We start from the raw sequence: 21,702 nt of genomic DNA on the forward strand, positions 1-21,702 counted from the left end.
TTACCTGGTCAACAATAAACCTGTAACCTGCCTATAAACCGACAGATGTATTTATGTATGTAACTATGTATTTTTCTACGTTTAACGTTAGCCAGTAGATGGTGGCAGCGGAACGTAATAATTAACGTTACCGACCTTTTTTATGTCATGTCAAGAGTTGGATGTCAACGCCACTCAACGCAAACAAGTGTGACAAGCAAACATTCACTCATCTTTTCAAATATTCAGTTACAAAGCTAGTAGCAAGCTAAGTTAACATTACATAGCTGATGCTGAGCTAAACATGTTTGCTAACCGTCCATATGCGTTAATGTGACTGACCTCTCCGAGTGAGTTTTCAAGTGCCTGATGAAATTTGACGTTGTTGCGCTAGCATCCTTGATTTTAATATTGCAGACTTTGCAGTGTGCGCTCCTTTTGTTGGTGCCGCCGGCGTTTTGTTCGAAGTGTTTATAGTTGAACCTAATTACAAGCGGTACAGCTGCAGGTGTGCCGTCGTTCGCCATGGTGTTACCATGATGTTAATGTTAATGTTAAAGGTGGGGTAGGTAAGTTTGAGAAACCGGCTCGAGATACACTTTTTGTTATATTCCATGGAATGCTCTTAACATCCCGATAGCCGGCCCGGCTAAAATAACTGGATGGCCTACCTGCCTGTCAGCCTCCCATCGGGGCACACACTTATCTCGTGCCCTCATTGGTCATGTGCGCGTTCGTGTGTGTTGGAGGAGGGACTCTGTGAGGAAGTGGCAGATTTTCTCCGGTTCTGTATTTTCAAATTCTAGCGATCACGAGCCGGTTTCTCAAACTCACCTCCCTACCTTTAATACGCCAAAAATAGAAAACACAATGATTGTTCACGAGTCCCAAAACACGAGTCCAAGTCGAGTCCGAAGTCTTTTGAGCAGGAGTCCAAGTCAAGTCTGAAGTCTCTGTGTGTGCGACTTAAGTGCGACTCGAGTCCGAGTCACAGACTCGAGTCCCCATCTCTGGGCTGTGTCACAGGCATATGTCTCCTCTGGGGGGGAGCCCCCGGAGAATATCAAAGCGCACTCCACCAGAGGAATTTCCTCCTCCACGGCGTTGCACGGAGGAATGTCAGTGGAAGATATTTGCACGGCTGCATCTTGGTCTTCCCCCTGTTCATTTATTCAATTTTATTTGAGGGATGTCTCCCTTTCCTCTCTGACGCACCCTGTACTGGGTGTCCTGTCAGAGTGAGTGACGTCAGGGATCCAGCTGTGCGCCTCTCTCCTGCCTCGCGGCACACAGAGAGCGGCCCTTTTTTCCCCTCGTATGAGAGGGATGTTCCCCTTCCTCTGACACACTTCGTACGAAGTGCCGGTCAGAGTGAGTGACGTCAGGGATCCAGCTGAGCGCTCTCCTACCTGGCTGGCACGGAGAGAGCGGCTGTTCCCCCTCTATGATCGCAGGACAAGGTGGGACCTTCGTCTCTACTTTCTCACAGCGGTCGGTATGTATTGTTCCCAGCCTTCACCCCGTCAGGAAGATAGGCATGTTTTGCTATGTTCCAGGTACGGTGATGCGCCATTACGCATGGCACAACAGGCAGGGAGATGTTATTAAGCAGGTATGTCTGTGCTTCTAGTGCCGGACGGACCCAGTGGGGCGCAGACTACATCATGCTTCGCCCTTAACCCAATAGCGATAGCCTTAGAGGGCGAAGCCATATACGAAATAGAACTGAGGTTACCTACTGTAACCCAGCTTCTATGAGTATTGGCGCAGCCCTCTAAGCGCTGGACCCCACTGGCTCTACGAATAGCTGAAGAAAAGTTATTTTGTATGGGAGCAGATTGCCGGGCACCCTTCCTATTTATACCGGAAGGAGGCCCGAGGGTGGGGCCCACCTGGCGGGTGGGCGTGGACTACAAGTGTTTCAGTGCTGCGCGGGGGCGCAGAGGGATAACCCAATAGCGATAGCCTTAGAGGGCTGCGCCAATACTCATAGAAGCTGGGTTACAGTAGGTAACCTCAGTTTTCTAGAATAAGGGCTGCGTTAAGTCAAAGACCAAATCACTAGCGACAACGAGGGCTCCCACTGACTGGATTAAATAATGTCTGATGAAAATGTTATGAGCTGACGAAATATTTGAACCTATCGAGACATAAAACATGTCACAGTATTTACCTATTTAAGAAATGTTTATATTGTACTGATACTGACTACCACTCTGATCATATGCCCTTCCTCAATACTCCCGAAGAAGCAAAGAACGATCATCAATGACAGAGAGCATATGAACTGAATCATTACTCTGTGTCCGCTTCACGCTCAGAAGGGAATATCACGTCTCATCATCGTGGGTAGCGAGACCAATCACTTTAGAAACACATTTCTCAAGTCAGAAACTATAGAAATGATCCCTGAAAGTATAGTCTTAGTTTGTTGAAGGATGAAAACTGCATCTCATTCACAGGAAACGTACTATCACTGAGGGTTCCTGCCTAACAATAATAAACGTGTCCATTTCGTCAAGTCATGTGATTGATGTTATTAACAGCAATGCAAGTTAGCTTGTGGCAAAGCATCAATTATCCTTATGATAAACAGTAAGACCTTTAACGTAAGTTAAACTATGCCTGTATCAGATTAAGGTTAAAGCCCAGAAACAGTGACCTCTATAGGTGAACACAGCAAATAGCTGCAGGGAAAAACAAGCACAGTTCATTCCGCAGCTGCTGAGGACACAGCAAGAGGTGAAATTGACCATGTGACTCTGACTTGAACAACACTGATTTTAGCCTGTATCAAAACATAAATTACAGCTAAAACACTGGCTTTAAACAGAGCTGACAGAGCTTTAAAGTTGAACATTTGGACAAACAAAAGGCGTACTGACTATGTGTGCTGTGGAGTCTGGAGCTCAAACAATGACTTTTCCTCACAACACTGTTTAAGTGTACCTGTTTTCTAGAATAAGGGCTGCGTTAAGTCAAAGACCAAATCACTAGCGACAACGAGGGCTCCCGCTGACTGGATTAAATAATGTTAGATGAACATGTTACGAGCTGACGAAATATTTGAACCTATCGAGACATAAAACATGTCACAGTATTTACCTATTTAAGAAGTTTTTATATTGTACTGATACTGACTACCACTCTGATCATATTCCCTTCCTCAATACTCCCGAAGAAGCAAAGAACGATCATCAATGACAGAGAGCATATGAACTGAATCATTACTCTGTGTCCGCTTCACGCTCAGAAGGGAATATCACGTCTCATCATCGTGGGTAGCGAGACCAATCACTTTAGAAACACATTTCTCAAGTCAGAAACTATAGAAATGATCCCTGAAAGTATAGTCTTAACCTAGAGGCGGCTGAAAACGGTACATACTTCACAAGACTACCTTTCTCAGTCATGGTTCCCTCATACCGTAATATCTGTCAAAGGCCACCACTAAATGAGTACCTCACAACTTTTAATATTACCTACATCAATTTAATCTAATATTGTAAAACAACAGTTTTATTCAATCTCACAGTTCAATTCTATTGACCCACAATGCATTGCGAATTGAGTCTGTCTAAATTATACAGACAACGTCTGTGCTATTTGTTGTGTGTTTAATAAGGATTGTACGAGCCGAACCTACACAATTACCGGTAGTTTTCAATGCTTAAAAATAAGTGAACAGCGACGAGATGTAAAGCACTCAAACGGTATTTAAATTGGTTTACATGTTATATATGGTGAACGGTGCGTCGTATCTAATGTTCCTGACAGAAACAAGTCAGCGAAATGAAGTTCCGTGTTCAACTCCAACAATGGATACGCATTTTAAGGGTTTTGAATGTTTAACATTAAAACTTCGGAAATAACCATGCAGAATAAGTGGTAAACGATTACGGACAGCGAAATGATATTGTATAATATGGGGGCGCTGCATGTTTTACTGTGACACACCCATAGAGGACACACCGCTATACTGTTGCAGTTTCATCAGTAGGCCTACACTCTCAGAAAAAAAGGTACGAAAAAGACCTTAAAAAGGTACAAACGCTTGTCACTGGGGTGGTACCCTAAAGGTACAAAAAAAGGTACAAAAACTATGGATACAAAGTTATACCCTTGTACATTGTACCTTTGTACCTCAAGGGTCAAATATGTACCTTTTACATAGGTACATGTACCTTCTGAAATGGTACAAATGTGTCTCTTTAGGGTACCACCCCAGTGACAAGGCTATTTGTACCTTTCAGGTACACATTTGTCACTTTATTGTACTATATTGTACCTTTAAAAGTGAGCATAGGTTTTTGTCAGACAAAACAGGCAAAAATCCAAATATTTTAGTTTAATCTCATTTAATCAATATCAAAACACGTTATCCCTCACATCACTCCCATCAGAAAGTCAGCACATAATATAAATGGCAACTTGCATGCTACAACAATAATCAATAAAAGCATCAATTCATTTCCTACGAACGCTGAAAAATGAAAATAAATGTTCAATAACCCATCAATATAGAAAAGCTTCACAATACTTTTGATATACTGATGACCAACAACCCGTCATCCACAGTATATATATCAATGGGTGAAACATTCACCAATACAATGAAACACATTTTCATAAATACAGAAATCTATCAAAGCTTCACAATTCTCATTAGTTTGAAATATTCAACAACAATTTGTAATCCACTGCATAGCTATATAAAGATGTGAAAATATGACCAGTGTCATACTGGTCACCCAGTCGGTCAGTCAGTCACCCAATCACAATATTACTTGGAAATATTCACCAACAATTTGTCATCCACGGTATAGCTATCAAGAGGTGAAAAATTGATCTCTTGGCCTGGCAGAAAACATGACCAATCAGTGTCATATACTGGACTTGGTATGCATGGAAATGTTTAAGATATGATACTGGAATCAGCATTTTCCCACACAAAACCCATTTTGTGTCCATGTTTAAAATGTATTTTACCTAAAAAAACAAGGGAATTTCCTCAGAATGAACTGTAGCAATAACGAAAATGTCCTTTAAGGGATACTTAACATTGTGTAATAAAACCTCAGATACACGTTGAACAACCTTGCCATTCAAATCAATTCCTATAACGTTTGAAAGAGCTGTCTGAAGTTGGGCTGGTAAAGATTCAAATGGTGTGTCAATACTCTTTCCTGGTACTTTTTCAAAGTCACATAAAATCTTGGAGGAAAACTCCCAGCACTGTTTGTATTGGTGACGGCTACTTAGTGTTGTAGCTATGTTAATGAAGTTCCTACAATTACTGGCAACATTTTTAAAATACTGATGCTTCCCTTCAAATCGCATGCACCAAAGGGATCGAAGAGGTCCATACATTAACATAAGTCGAGAGTAATGTATCATATAATGGCACTTGGGTGTAATGATCCCAAATACGTCTTTCATTTCTCTGAGGAACTCCTGTACAAGTAAGTCTAACATGGGAAGGAAGACACTGCTTTTTTACTGTAGATGCCATGACAATATCTGAAATCTCACGACACAAGAGGAACACATTCCAATATTTACTATCTGGTGGAACACGGTCTGCTATTAGAAAAGGGAGCAACCTAAAAAGACACCACTTTTGTGATGCAGATCCACCTGACTTATTTAAAAGCTTTTCAGACAGCAGTACAGGTCGGTTTGTCTTGTCATTTTGACCAATTGAGAGTTTCTGTAACTCTTCATTTACTTCTGTAATAGTGATATGCTTCTCTCTATGAGCTCGAGTCAAAACAAGTTTTAGAACTAAAGGAATTACTCCTTCTAGTAGATCGTGCATTATGTCTGGGGGAAAGGAGGTAGTTGTGTCAAAATAGGGCAGTTCATCAAATGGACATTTACTCTGTACTCCATATATTGCTTTACTGTCTGGATGTTGTACTATACATTCAAGGTGATATTGGTGAACAGCTGCTGTTCTTAAAACAAAACATTCCTCTGTAAACTTTTCTTTCATTTCATTATAAGTTGCCATGCAATACCTACAAATCCTACCAGAGTTGAATGACATGCTGTACCCAGCAAGCATATGAGCAGAGAGATTATCGCTAGAAATCGTTGCTAGTGCTGCATTAACTTTATACTCAATCCCACTAACAGATACAGTGAACCCATTCGTTGCTAGATCTTTGAGATCATCAAGCATTGGTTTCAATATGACATCCCAACCACATTGTTTTACATATGAATAACACACAAGTAAAGCTAAATGAATATTCTTCAATTGAGACCGATAGCGCCCGTCCATATTACCGATTGAATAATAAAAGGCACACAATTTCTGTTTGTTACGTTTAGAACCTAAAGGATTCACTACTTCAAACTCATCCTCATAAAAATGTAGTCGTAAGGAATTCAGATGATGCATGAAGAATGGGTGCTCTGCAAAGTAGACCCCATCGGAATAGTCACTTAAAACACCTTCATTTTTTTGTTGGTTATTGTAAGACTGTATTTCTTCCCAAACATCCACGTGGGAGCAATATTTACGCAGCACTTGACTAAGAGGAACATAGGAGTAGCTGCCCAGTTTGTGTCCTGAAGAACCTCTTAAAGTGTACTGAACAGGTTCAGTCATATCGAGTTTTGACTTGCAATGCTCTTTCAGCTTGTATTTAGACCTAATCACATTTGATGCTTCTTCAAAAAAATCCTTAGATTGTAAAACATTCTGAATTTCAGGGTTTTCTGACATGTTAAAGCCACTTTTGTTTAGGTGGTAGGCTATGAATGCATCATAGTTTTCCTTTAAAAAAGAAAACAAAAAATGGACATCATCAAGGATTTCCTCCTGTACCAACAGTGGAAGATTATTTTTTTCTTTACATTTTAGAATAAAACTAACAAGGTTCTCACTAAACGATGTCAACAGTTCATTCAAGCAGGGAGGCTGTTCGGCCATGCCATTTATGGAGGGATCATTTTCTGCAGCGGCATCTTCATTTTCAAGGTCCATAGGGGGCTCATGCTCTTCGTCATCAGAGGGCAAAATGGAGTGCTTGTATTTTCTGTACATGTGTCTTCTGAAAGACTCATATTTTGAAAATGTACTTTGACAATCATTCAATCCACAAGTTATGTTAAAATTAGACTCAAGTCCAACATGCTGTACTAATTTCATTAGTGTGAATGTTCTTCGAGAGCACTTGAGACATTGATGTAGGCGAGGCATTAGTATAACTGGTTAAGAATTCTGATAACAATGGTCGAGAGCGGCTTATCCCCCTCCTCAGATATTTTCAGGATGCAGCGCTGTACGAAGGTCAAGGTGTTCTTACGGTTTGGTGGGTATGCCATGATGAAAACGAAATATGCGCAAAAGGCTGCGATGACTCCCTCCACCAAATCACTGGCCCTGCGCAACTCTAACCCATCCGTTTTGACCACACTGGGCCCTCTTCTTAGTTTGTTGAAGGGTGACAACTGCATCTCATTCACAGGAAACGTACTATCACTGAGGGTTCCTGCCTAACAATAATAAACGTGTCCATTTCGTCAAGTCATGTGATTGATGTTATTAACAGCAATGCAAGTTAGCTTGTGGCAAAGCATCAATTATCCTTATGATAAACAGTAAGACCTTTAACGTAAGTTAAACTATGCCTGTATCAGATTCAAGTTAAAGCCCAGAAACAGTGACCTCTATAGGTGAACACAGCAAATAGCTGGAGGGAAAAACAAGCACAGTTCATTCCGCAGCTGCTGAGGACACAGCAACGAGGTGAAATTGACCATGTGACTCTGACTTGAACAACACTGATTTTAGCCTGTATCAAAACTTAAATTACAGCTAAAACACTGGCTTTAAACAGAGCTGACAGAGCTTTAAAGTTGAACATTTGGACAAACAAAAGGCGTACTGACTATGTGTGCTGTGGAGTCTGGAGCTCAAACAATGACTTTTCCTCACAACACTGTTTAAGTGTACCTGTTTTCTAGAATAAGGGCTGCGTTAAGTCAAAGACCAAATCACTAGCGACAACGAGGGCTCCCACTGACTGGATTAAATAATGTCTGATGAAAATGTTACGAGCTGACGAAATATTTGAACCTATCGAGACATAAAACATGTCACAGTATTTACCTATTTAAGAAGTTTTTATATTGTACTGATACTGACTACCACTCTGATCATATCCCCTTCCTCAATACTCCCGAAGAAGCAAAGAACGATCATCAATGACAGAGAGCATATGAACTGAATCATTACTCTGTGTCCGCTTCACGCTCAGAAGGGAATATCACGTCTCATCATCGTGGGTAGCGAGACCAATCACTTTAGAAACACATTTCTCAAGTCAGAAACTATAGAAATGATCCCTGAAAGTATAGTCTTAACCTAGAGGCGGCTGAAAACGGTACATACTTCACAAGACTACCTTTCTCAGTCATGGTTCCCTCATACCGTAATATCTGACAAAGGCCACAACTAAATGAGTACCTCACAACTTTTAATATTACCTACAGACAATTTAATCTAATATTGTAAAACAAGAGTTTTATTCAATCTCACAGTTCAATTATTTTGACCCACAATGCATTGCGAATTGAGTCTGTGTATATTATACAGACAACGTCTGTGCTATTTGTTGTGTGTTTAATAAGGATTGTACGAGCCGAACCTACACAATTAACGGTAGTTTTCAATGCTTAAAAATAAGTGAACAGCGACGAAATGTAAAGCACTCAAACGGTATTTAAATTAGTTTACATGTTATATATGGTGAACGGTGCGTCGTATCTAATGTTCCTGACAGAAACAAGTCAGCGAAATGAAGTTCCGTGTTCAACTCCAACAATGGATACGCATAGTTTTTAAGGATTTTGAATTTTTAACATTAAAACTTCGGAAATAACCATGCAGAATAAGTGGTAAACGATTACGGACAGCGAAATGATATTGTAAAATATGGGGGCGCTGCATGTTTTACTGTGACACACCCATAGAGGACACACCGCTATACTGTTGCAGTTTCATCAGTAGGCCTACTGTATTTCCTTCTACACACATTTCTGTAACAACTTTATCGAGGACAAATTCATTGAGTAGCCTAGAGCTCCATCCTGTTCTAAAAACACGTAGGCTAACGTTAAAGAACACACTCTCACAAATATGGTCTTTAAAGCTGTTCATTATTCATAACTTATGACGTCTGATAACAACACTTACATTGTGTACCTTCTTCTGCAAAAGGCGATTAACACAACATGCGTTTAACGAAAAAATAATGACGGCAGGTGAGGCAGGGCTGCCAACCCTCACGCATTGAGCGTGAGAGTCACGCAATTAACCCATATATCATGCCTTTTCTCACGCTAAGTTTTCGTCCAAAATAAATGTATATAAATATAAAAATAAAGTGAAGGAACAGCAAACCGAGTGGTCTATGAAATGAGACGGTCTTCTGGCTTAGTTCAGTAAAATTGGAACGATATTGGGAGATTCGGATTTCACGGATCAATAACTCATGAACAAAACGTTATTCAGACACAAAAGACGTCTCCTAAGTACCGTGGTAAGGTTGACAACGAACTACAATCAAATTTTTGATCAAAAAAAGCCAATACGCGCCGTCCTCCGAGCTGGACACATTACATTGGTCTCTATCCGCAGCCGGAGAAGAAACGAGTGCTCAGGGACCGTCTGCAAAGTGCAACTCCGAAAAAAGAGATTACAATAATATTCAATCACTATTATACAGTATTACTACCAAACTCACTACACACATCAATAGTCTCCTGTGTGTCATACTACAACAAGGAGTTTTGAAGAATATGCTTTTGAATAATATTGGGGAATATTTATAATGTCAACTCTTCAATAAATATGGCATCATCTTCAATAACTTTACTATTATACAGTATATTTCTACCAAACTCACTATTTGCATTGTTGTTGTTAGCATCTGGTTAGCTAGTTGCGCTAACGGATAGAAGCTGTTTCTAAAACAAGGAAAGGGAAAGGTCTGTCCTGTCAGACTGAGAGAGATAACTACAGCTCAGTGAGGTAAGGGACTCTGAGTGTTTAGATAGTTAACTTTAGTCTAGTTATCTCAGTGGGTCTCAAACGGTTTGGTCACCATTTATGAGAATAAATGAATATCAGGTATGAAAACTATATGACAGTAAAACAAGAATACAGTTTTGTTTTTTTTCAGAAAATGTTTTTGTTATATGCCATGGAATGCTCTTAACATCCCGATAGCAATGCATATATTAAATGCTTTCACAATAAATACATAAAAAAATGTCATCTGTGGAAGCCGTAGAAATGTAAAAAGCACGATCAATCATTTTAGCCGGCCCGGCTCAAATAACTGGATGGCCTACCTGCCTGTCAGCCTTCCATCTTGTGCACAAACTTATCTCGTGCCCTCATTGGTCATGTGCACGTTCGTTTGTGTTGGAGGAGGAGCTCTGTAAGGAAGTCCGAATGAAGAGGCTGATTTTTTCCGGTTGTGTACTTTCAAATTCTAGCGCACTCGAGCTGGTTTCTCCAAAATGACATACCCCACCTTTAATGTGTTTCCTAGTGAATGCTCAGTGAATAAATTACTATGTCTGCTTAAAATAGTTTATTCATGCATGGAAATTAAATCACCAGGTCCACTGACTGTGGTTACAAATTCATTATTGCAAACACGGTTAGCATTATTTACATCATGAGAAAAAAGTTTCCAACAACCTTCATTTAAATATATTCAACATTTCCACATCAAGACACAACAAATTCACAAACACTCAAAAATGATATTCAATTATTCGTGCTATATTAAAAACATTAACGATTGGGTCACAAAACACATAATGTAGTCATTGCACATGTTCGGCAATTATGTTGCTGTATAGAGATACACAGTTCTGAATAAGTAGCAGTTTGGCTTGCTATGTGATATTTTCTCAGATGAGAAAGGGAATGTAAAGAAGGCACTGATGTGGATATCTATGTCATATATCTTGCCATATATATTTTCATACATTCAACTAAGACAACACAAAATGTCCAAAACATTAATTGATCCAGTCATGTCATATATTGATATAACAGTATAGGCCTACAATCACAATAATACAAACAAATATCCTCCATGTTCTATGCTGTCCAGGTCAAAGACATAACCTATGCTGTAGTACTATTAAAATAATATAGCATCCTTACTAATGGTGTGTATATTCTCTCTTAGTGTAGTAAACAAACCTACACTGGCTTTAATAGATGTGATCAAACTAAATGTAAGCGAGAAAGAGACTGAAATAGATACAAATAAGAAAAGAAAATAAATATGAACTATAACTTTGTTTAATTCTCCAATTTCAGTGTTTTATTTATTAATGTTGTGCTCTTTCAGTTGTTATAGCTTGTAGTGCAGTGTTCTTTCTTACTTTAAAAGGAATATATTATACATTTAATTGATAATTAAAAAAGCTCATCCATTAAGTGAAAACATTATAAGGGTTGATAACACTTTAAAAAATGAGTATCTTGCTCAGTAATATCTATATTGTTAAACATAATTTGTAATATTGTCTATCCAGAATCAGTAAGCTAAGTAAAACAACAGTTTTCATAGCTTTTTTTAAATGTATAGAAAATATAAATAATCATTGGTTGCAGCTCTACTAACTTGTAGAGGTGCTCGGAGAGTAAAGACTACACTATAAATTATATTTGGCATCAGATCAACTGGAATGACTGGTAAAACCAGAGGTAAATGGTAGTGATTTCAGTCGGCTGTGTTCAGGCATGCTTGTAGTTATTATCTGTGTTTGAGGTCCAATGGAGATCTGTCTTATTAACAGTGTTGTGGAGTCAGGCCTCTAGATAAGAGATGCATTTGACTTATTCCATTTCAGAATGACTTCTTCCTTCTTTTCTCATCCTCCTCCTCTACATCTTCTCCTTGTACTTCCTCCAGAGCTGCTTCACTTGTCTCCTGGCTCCAGAGCGGACACAGCCGGAGAAGGAGGAGTGGTGTCGGCCCTTCACCTGGTAAACACCGAGCAGAGAGAGGCACCGTCACACTGGGAGCCAGAAGTTAGTTCTTCTAAAGTAACTGTGAGTTATGCTATTGCTACAGTGACAATAATATTCAAATCACATTTACATACAAATCTCATACTGTTTGTTTGAGGAAAGTTACGTTAAATGTTTTCGAAAATTCAAAAAATACTTTGCAGATACTTTTGAACTGTGTGCACATTCTGGATTCTCCAAACAGAAGACACTGAGGAACTCACAGTTGCAACTTCACCTTGAAAATGTGCCAGTTTTGGAAGTACAAGTTATGGTTAAAGTGACTAAATGTACACATGGCATGTATTTCTTAACAAGGTTTCAAAGAGAGACAAAGCTAGCAAGGCGAAAAACACATTTAGCATGTAACAGAACATTTGACTGTAATTAAGTTGTTAGTATCTGACTTAACTCAAAATTGCATTACAGTAGAAACAGGCACAATCAAGGTGAAGGTTGAACATGTGAGTTGTAAAGCCATATTACTATTGATAAGTCATATTCCAGGTCAAATGCTTATTGTAGCTGATTTGGTTGTCACTTTCAAATATGTAATGAATATGTTTTTGAAAAGAATACTCAAACTCTAGATTTCAAATTCAAATGATGAGAACAATGAAGACCAGGAACTTATTATAACTTTATGTTGTTAATGCTGGTACTTATCTGCCAGCAAGCTCCCTCTTCAGACAGGATTTAAAGGAGACGGCGCGCTCCAATGATTTATATCCCTAAGAGGTCAGTAGATAGGACGTCATAGCAGAGGAAACAAGTTGAAGAGAAGGATGGGGAATAAGAGAGGCAGAGAACAGATTTGTGAGAGGAGGGAGAGTTTGTAATGATGGCAGCAGAGATGAGTGTGGCAGAAAGAGAAAAGATGTAAGCAAAGCAAAGAAAGACAGAAAACTGTTAATGAGCCAAGACTGTGAGGCCAAGACAGACAGCATTCAAAGCATCCCATAACTTCTAGGTCCACTGCTGTGAATGTAAGTGCTGCTTTGAGCATATTTTAAGCTTGTAACAACCTTACATCTAATGTATGTGTTTAACTTCTGTTGTAAATGAGGCTCTTGAGTGTAGTGTTGTATCACAATTCCCCACTAGAGGGCAGTATCCCTCCTCTGGAAGAACACTGTGAAGTAGCTCGAGGTGATTTCCAGTTCAGTTTTTTATCGCTTCATGTAATTCAGTGATGTTGTTAGCAGCTTCTTCCTAAGAGCTATAAACCCTGTATGGCCAATATATAACCCCCTGAGAAAAGGCACAACCATGTCAATATGTGTATGTTCCTGCATTCCTGTTCTTAGTGTTTAATGAAAGCTCATAATCAAAATGTATTTATGGGTTTATGGTATTCCGTGTAGTTTTACACCTATGATTATTTTAAAGGGTTGTTTTTGTTACTCTGGCCGCACGATTCGTTTCCTGTAGTTATTGGAGTTAATTTGCAGGGGCAGCAGGGCGATAATGGCCAGTGTTGTTTTAAAACCATTTACAATGAACAACCTTTTAAACAGCAGGGGGTCTGGTAGTTATAGCAATTACTCTACAACTCGAACAAACAAAGCCCCCTTTACAAAAACAACTGTTAGATTGCTACCTTAATGCTGATCGTTTCCCTGTTCTAATTATTTGCCATTGTTCACATTTTCTTTTTAAATGTGTTAACCTATGACAAGAAGGTGTCATGTCATCTTATTGTCCTCGCTGTGAATTATATTTGGCCCATAGATCTATCATTTTAGGCTGAGTAGTTAGTCTGAAAGTGCTTTTTCTCCACTGCAACACTTATTGTTTCTTTCCTCACCCTGGCTCCCCTGTGCAGCCGGTCCTTCATTATTCCAATGAACTCCTTGTAGGAGAGCTGGTCGTCGTGATCCACGTCAAAGATCTTGAAGATGGTGTGTACGAGGTGACGTGTCAGCTTCAGCCCAGTGGCCACATACACCGCTCTTGCAAACTCATCTGGTAGAAGAGAGAGCAAAAACAATTCTGATTAATTCGGCCACTTGTTGTACACCAGGAACCTACCATCTGTGTGTGTAAGCAGAGACCCTCGGTGCCTGTAGCCTGCAGCACTTCCTACCTTGTCCAATGGAGCGAGAAGCAAAATTGTACATCTGCATGGCAATGGCAAAGTCCTCGAGGTTGTTGAGAAACTGGAAGAATGATCTGAACTCATCGAAGGTGATTCCCTGAAATACCAGAAAACAACACGTGAACCCCCCAGAAATGGACTCAAGGGAGAAATATATTGATGAAATATTGATCCTGTCAAAGGACGTTGACAGACGTGCATATAGCATTCAATGAGGCAAATCCACTCTGTTGTCTGAAATATGAACCAACCAAAACCAGCTGAACATAACTCATACCATCAATCAATAACTGAGAGATTCCGTGAAGAAGTCCTATTAATGACATAAAAGGTCATTAATACCAGCATTGTATGTGCATGATATTGACAATTTCAAACCTTCTTGCAGTGTTTCATACAAAGTAGTTGCATTCAATGCTAAAGCCATTCAACAAGTAGCCGTAGAAACCCCATGCTCTTTGCTGTGCATCATCAATCTAACTTGTGACGGCTAAATTAATAACACACAGTATACAGTAAACAAAACCATACACTTGAACAAATAAGGAAATGCAGTCTTTGCAGGTTAAAATGAAAGGATGCAGATTAAAATACACAGAAAAACTACTAGTGTATCTTCCCCGACATGGAGAAAGAAATAAGTAACTAAATAGCAGGATAGACAGATTGTAACTGCGGGTTGTGTATCGTACAGGCAGAGACCAACCTTCTGCTTCTCCCACAGCATGAAAAGGAAAGAAGGGAGGGACAGAAATAGAGTAGGGTTGCATAAGATGGCAATGTATAGCAATGTAGATAGATAGATAGATATTCCCATGCAGCTATATGTGCACTCAAGTGTGTGTGTGTGTGTGTGTGTGTGTGTGTGTGTGTGTGTGTGTGTGTGTGTGTGTGTGTGTGTGTGTGTGTGTGTGTGTGTGTGTGTGTGTGTGTGTGTGTGTGTGTGTGGTCAAGTGAGGCAGTGGAGCGCTGAAGTGTGGAGAGCCACAACAGCCTCGGGGTTAGACAGTGGTGGGAAATTACAATTGCTCTAGATGGCTGGAAGGCAAGACCATAAAGCAGGAGGAAATCAAACAGATAAAGGATAAGGAAAGGTATCTGGTGTTATCTAAAATGTGCAACATTTTCTAATTACACATTTTACTACCACCTTTTGGTTATTCTGCAGCTATCATGTTTTTTTTTGCTTCACATTTTTAGTCCATGCTTCAAAGAGGACCTTATTAACTTTAGGAAATGTTAACTGATTATTACCTGACATCCTTACGGGGCCATTCATTCCCAGAACTACAGCATACAACAGGGGATGGGTCTTTTAACAGGGGGTACGTGAACCCTATGCGGTCCTCACAGTTACTGCAGGGAGGTCACCAATTATTGGCAGATAATACATTGAATTTTTGTTTTGCTTTTAGAGACTAGAATGTCTGAAAAAACAAATTGGACCACCTTACTTGACAAGAGTGTATGTCTCAAAGCCATTGGGTAGGACACAATGTTTTGTGTCGAAAACTACATTTAAAGGAACGTTAACATGTTATTCAGATTTTGTTGTTGTTGTTAGATAAAGATAGTTTTATTCTAGCGAACCAACACAAAACACGCAGAGACTCAAATAAATGACTTTAGATAGTACAATAACATCCACAGACAAACAGTCAATGTAAGGTAATATTCATTTTGATGACATTTTCCGCTTTCACACCAAGTACTTTGCCGTACTTAGTTCCCAGTACTTAGTCCCACCGAACTCTTTAGTCCCGTACCTGTTCTAGTAAATCGCGTTCACACCGGAATAAATCCCTGAGGGAGGATTAGGCAAATTAAACCGCTGACGTCACTTCTTCTTCTTCTGCTTTAGGTTTACTGGCAGGCCGCAAACACCCGAAGTCCCGGAGTCCTCCGGAGTCCGGGACACCTCCTCATCACTCCACCGATCCCACGTTTTATTTTGTGTTGCCATAAATTAGTCTCTCTCCGTTGGTGCGCTGGGCTAATGCTAATGCTAATAATGCTAATAAAGCAAATAAAATGGCGGCTTCACAAAAACTGTTAAGTTTTACGGGGCGTGGTTTGCAATTCACCCAGCCAATCAGAAATTGGAACCTTTTTCTCACCAGGAAAGTCCCTGCTCTCTACCAGGGACTACAAAAGGGGTGAAAAGGTTCGCAAAAAAAAGTTCTAGTTCCAGATTTTTTTGGTGTGAATGCAAAATCCCAGGAACTATCGGAACTATTCCTGGGAAAAGTACTCCGGTGTGAAAAGCGCCTATAGATTTGTAGTGTGTGTTCCTTGGAAAAAACAGTGTGCTTGTATGTAGTTTACCTTCTCGTCAGGTATACAGTGGCGGACATTCTCCAGGTAGGCGCTGATGTTCTCCACATTGGTGAAACGAAGCAGGATTTTGGCAAAGTCTTCTTCACTGATGGTGGTCATTCCTTTAGAGTAAGTCAGAAACTCAATTTCCAACATTTCTGTTTGGAGGTTATCCATAAACCTGAAAAACAGCCAGGACAGGAAAGGAGGAGAAATATATTTTACCTTAAGCTTTATCAAAATAAACATGTTGCTATTTTGTGAATTTGTACCTGTAGAAGTCATCAAATGTAAGCTCTGCTTTCCCTTTCTTCCCAAAGAAATGGACCAATAGGGTGGTGTCGATTGTGATACTCTCATCTGCTCGCTATGAATCATCAGAGAGGGAAAAGCGACAGAGAGGATCAATGAGTGACTGATCAATAAACATCAAGCAATGTGATTGGAGGAAAAGCAGTGGGCGGGTCAAGTCCATCATCATCAATCCAACATGGCAACCGTGGTGCCAGGCTAGCAGGAAGCATCAACAACAAACTGTCAATCAAACGATCAGCTCAGACAAACAGTCAGCGGCCATCATGACATCAAACCGGTCTAGGCAGCAACTATATTTAGGTTAAACCTCTTAAATGCGATGAGTATTGTAATAAATAACAGGCAGGTTCACAATATTCCCACAATGATGGCAAAATCAAACTTAGATGAAACACTTTAAAGCTTTCAATATAATTAAGTAAGTGAAGAGAAAAATTGACAAAACGGGGGTAATAAGGTAAAATTGACAGAAATGTTTTTGTCCATTTTACTATTTGCATTCTACAAATCAAATCAAACAAATCCTTATCATTTGTTTTTGATAACAAAGAAAGGATATTAAATGAGAGGTATGGAGATATTTTTTTAATTTCATGCTGCCTAGACTGGTGAAGAGAGTTGCTGTAGCAGCATGAAACACAGACATCTTCTGGTCTGGTGAAGACACAGGGAGGGTTCGGACAGCAGAACACAAAGAGACACAATGACAAACAGAGTCATGCAAATATTCATCGAGCCGGAAGCTGTTGAGCAAGAAAGTATAAGAAGGAGACACGAGCTGGAGAGTGTAGTCAATTGAAACAGCAGAGGTGAGAGAAAGAGAGATGGACAACTAATGGCGAGACATACAAACACACATAACGACATGCACTTCTCTGAATGCCACATTGACACTCATACACAACTTTGAATCAACAAGAGCAGCACGCATCAAACACACATAAGCACAAAGCCGATCCCACCTTTTTCCGTCAACAGACGAGAATTATAGTGTTATATTTTCAACCTTTTGTTTTCCTCGTTATATTTTGACTCTGGTAACATATTCTTTAATTGAATATTTTGACTGTCTGGCTTCCCTCCACAGTTTGCAAGCATGTTTAAATGATTGATCCGGGTCATTTGAAACACATTTTACAGGCTTTGGGATGTTTGGTCTCGTGCTATAATTTGTTGCTGAACATTTTCTAAATCCCTTAGAAAAACAGGGTGAGTTTTATAAGGCTTCAAGGAAACTGTGCTAAGTATGTACTTCATGTCAATGCTCCCTTACACATGTATCTCAGAAAAAGGTGACTGTGCTTTAGCGCAGTTCCAGAAAAGACTGAGCCAGCTTCAGTGCTTAAAGAGAGGATGTCAAACGGCCATCTTTATTCTCTCTATCTGCCATGCCCCACCTAGCCAACCCCCTCTGTCCAATCCACGGCCATGCTGAGCTATATGCAGACATATCAAGTCCTTCTAAAGTGGAGAAGCATTTCCATCATCAAGATATTGATCATCATCACAACCACAATGCCATTTGTAGTTCTACCTTAAGAGTAAAATCCTAAAATCCGACGTGGGACAAAAAGAAAATGTCACACAAAATCACACAGGTTTACAAACTATAAAGATTCACATCTCTGACAGATGTTGAATCTGTTGAGTTGTTTGTAGCGTTGTTAAATGTATATTCATTCTGTCAATAATTAGCACGTGATCAGAACAGAGTTGGTGGGAAAATTATGGAGAAAGTAACAATCCAAAGACAAATTACAAGGAAATCAGAAGCATATTTTTCTATTTCAAGAATGAGATGATGACACCCACACCAAACGACACTATTAATAATCTAATATGGTGAGATGTAACAGATTAGGGACTAACCAAATTTGAATGGACATACACTGTAGTCACATAACTCAGAGGATAAATATGTCTTCTCGGAAACAACATTTAAAGTAAACCGTCTTTTAGGGCCACAAACATTTGTGTGACTCGTATCATTCAGTCTGTTTCTGATTCACATTGCAGTCTGGTCTCAGTCTTTGATTAGGAAGTCTTCTTTGATATAAACAGACAAACGGACCTCCTATTTAAGTGTCTTGTTTTCGTTGTCTCACTTATTCCAAGGTCTTTTCTTTAAGTCTCTGATTACTGACAAATGGGGTAAAGTTTCATTTACTCTTTTATCTTGTGACTGACACATTACTGATGTCTTATGACACATGAGCAGTTCATACATCTAGACAGCATCCAGGTGCTGAGTCTCTGGTGAATTTTTTTTTTCTCTTGGTCATTGGCATCTTTCTCAAATACAGCAAGAATACTAAGCTTTAAAAAATTCCAACCAATGTGACATTTTTTTAGTTGCTCTATTTTGTTTTTACAGAGTAAAGGTACAACACAAGTGTGATGTTGAACCTTCGTATGATTATGTGTTAATGTTACTCTCCAGTTTGTTTGTTTCCCTGCAAGTATGTGTGTTGTGTTCGAAGTCCAACTAAGTCTGACCTCAGGTAAGACGTAATGCCAAACTGATCAAAACAAGCTTATCATTCCTGGAAGTGTGGCAGCAGCAGTGTGAGCTCATCATCCCCATGAAGACGTAATGGTTACCACGCCCACAAGGCACGAGCCAACACCTGGTGTGTCTATTTGTCCATCTGTGTGAGTGTGAGCGTTTCAACAGACTTTGATCATGGAGCTGAAGGTAAAAACAGTAATTACTGATGTAAACACTAAACGTTCTTCCTCACCCTCCCTATCTGTGAGGAATACCTTGGAGGAAGAGCTCATTGTCGCTCTTTAGTCAAGTCAGTCACACACCTTACAGCAAACCCTCCCTTTCCCCCCCTCCTGTTTTATCTCTCACCTTGTGTGTCTCCCCCCCATCACTTCTTTCTCTTTAATCCTGCCTCTGCTCTGATTTCCTTTCTCCTCATGCTACGCGTCAGTACCTCCTTCACCTGACAAACATGAAGGTGATTCGCTCTTTCTTTCCCTCCCTCCTGCTCAGCCTGTCAGTCAGTTCCTCCTTCTCCAGACAAAAGCAAAGATCTATAATGGTGACTAATCTGTTGAGTAAACACATCTCTCTCTAAATGCAACCTGCTTCTTTCTTTTCTCCTAAAAGTGTTTCCCGAACTTCTTCTCTCCCCCACCCACTTTGTTCCTCACCATTTGACCTGTGTCATCTTCTCCCACCTGTTTGTTGTCTCCCTGATTGTATCTCTTCCCTTTTTTCTACCCCCTCAGGTTCCCTATGCTTATCTGATGTGGTAAAGATTTGTTACAGTTTTAAAATGTTCTTTCACTTGTAATATTCCATTTTTAGTTTTATATATTTGAATCACACTTTCAATGCCCCTGTTTTTCTTGCTTTTATTTTCCTCCCCCATAGTCCGATTCGCCTGTTCTGTCCGTCTGACATCCCGTCAGATGAAAGGCTGCTGGGTGTAAATACAAGGTCAGTCCCATTATGCTCCACTGTCATTATCTCCACCTCAGCTTCCGCTGCCACCAGAGCACATAGCCTGTCATTAGTCACTTAGCTTACTAGCACTGTTAGCTGTTATTTATCATTCCCAGTAGCTTCACCTTCTGTTAGGAAGACTATTTTAGTTTCACATGCACAAGCCATTGGCTTGCCACAATGGGACAGTCTGCTGACAGACAGCATTTTAAACAATGCAAAAATGTTTTGATTTTTAGTTCTGTTTGATTTCAACTGATCGTAGGCCATTCTAGTCTGTTTCAAGATGGCAATGGCAGTTTGTCTCGTCCACCTCTTTGGTTGACTAAAATATCTCATCGACTTTTAGATGGATTGCAATTCATTTTCGTACATATATTCATGTTCTCCAGAGGATAAACCCAACTAACTGATTTTTACTCTACTGCCAGAGGTTGACATTTATTTTATTCATAGTGAATTGTCTCTACTATTATTGGACGGATTGCCATGAGAAATCTTTAATCTTTCAAACACTGGTTCACGATTAAATACCTGCAAGTTAATAACGTGTCCCTCACTGTACTTTGTGTTTAGTGCATTCTGACCCGCTACACATGGCATACTCTACTTAACGTAATATCAACAGTATTATTGTTTTTAGCATGTTAGCATGCTGACGTTTGCATTGAACTTAAAGGTCCACTTTGTTTACATACAGCCTAACAGATCTGCTGCATGGCTGTAGATAGTGGGTCTTGTTTTTCTAAATCTATCCAAAAAATGTTTTAATAAAACATTTTTTAAATCTTGAATGATGAAAGTAGATATATAGGGTTGTTGAAAGCATTACAAAAGCAACAGACCATTGTGTTTCTACCTCAGTGTGTGGTGCTATACCAATCCAGTTTTTGTTTCTGCTTTGCGGTCAGCCTTCTTATAATTTTAAAGTGTCTTAAACATGTTGTTGAGTAAACTCAGAATGACTAGACATCAAAGCTGCAACACTAGCCACAATACAGCACAGATAACAATGCACGGATACACATACAAAAGCATAACGAAGAGACCAAACGGCAGTAGGCAGGGTGAGAAACAGAACAGGTTATCAGAATATGCACATTACAGCATCTATTATCGTACTACCATTATTGGATCAATACTGTCACACCAATACAGTAGGTAAATCCTTAAAAAACAATATTCTCCAAGAACAAATATTAAGAACTCAAATGTGTTCTTCAGTAACAAATGAGTGACACAAAGAAATGGGTGAGACACTTCAAATGTTTGGAGGAGCCTGGAGTTATCTTTACCCACAACTTTCTCTCAGTTGCAGATGAGATCACTTTAATGAACATATTATGTTCAGTGCAAGAAAGTCTATTAGAACTCATCCAAACAAAAATGATTTAATTTTTTTATAAATGGAGGAATGACAGTATGTATCATACTTAGGGGTGTAAAACAGTATATAAAAGATACTTAGAAATCTGAATTATATAG

The 21,702-nt window shown here is 39.5% G+C and overlaps 1 protein-coding gene and 3 non-coding genes across 4 annotated transcripts in view; all 4 read right to left on the reverse strand.

Annotated features, from left to right (window-relative positions):
* Positions 1-2,189: 2,189 nt before the first annotated feature.
* Positions 2,190-2,404, reverse strand: LOC117561301. The gene has a single exon (XR_004571338.1). It is a non-coding gene; the product is annotated as a small nucleolar RNA U3 (small nucleolar RNA).
* Positions 2,405-3,121: 717 nt separating this feature from the next.
* On the reverse strand, positions 3,122-3,336 carry LOC117561305. Its single transcript, XR_004571342.1, has one exon. It is a non-coding gene; the product is annotated as a small nucleolar RNA U3 (small nucleolar RNA).
* A 4,802-nt stretch (positions 3,337-8,138) lies between these two features.
* LOC117561300 lies at positions 8,139-8,353 on the reverse strand. The gene has a single exon (XR_004571337.1). It is a non-coding gene; the product is annotated as a small nucleolar RNA U3 (small nucleolar RNA).
* Positions 8,354-10,577: 2,224 nt separating this feature from the next.
* Positions 10,578-21,702, reverse strand: part of LOC117561271 (calcium uptake protein 3, mitochondrial-like) — a 31,546-nt gene continuing 20,421 nt past the window's right edge. The window contains 6 exon segments of the mRNA XM_034238569.1: positions 10,578-12,004; positions 13,839-13,996; positions 14,118-14,226; positions 14,836-14,841; positions 16,455-16,626; positions 16,718-16,812. Of these exon segments, the coding sequence (XP_034094460.1) occupies positions 11,906-12,004; positions 13,839-13,996; positions 14,118-14,226; positions 14,836-14,841; positions 16,455-16,626; positions 16,718-16,812 (639 nt within the window). The 3' untranslated portion in view covers positions 10,578-11,905.

Source organism: Gymnodraco acuticeps, unplaced genomic scaffold (assembly GCF_902827175.1).
Source record: "Gymnodraco acuticeps unplaced genomic scaffold, fGymAcu1.1, whole genome shotgun sequence".
Lineage (NCBI taxonomy): Eukaryota > Metazoa > Chordata > Actinopteri > Perciformes > Bathydraconidae > Gymnodraco > Gymnodraco acuticeps.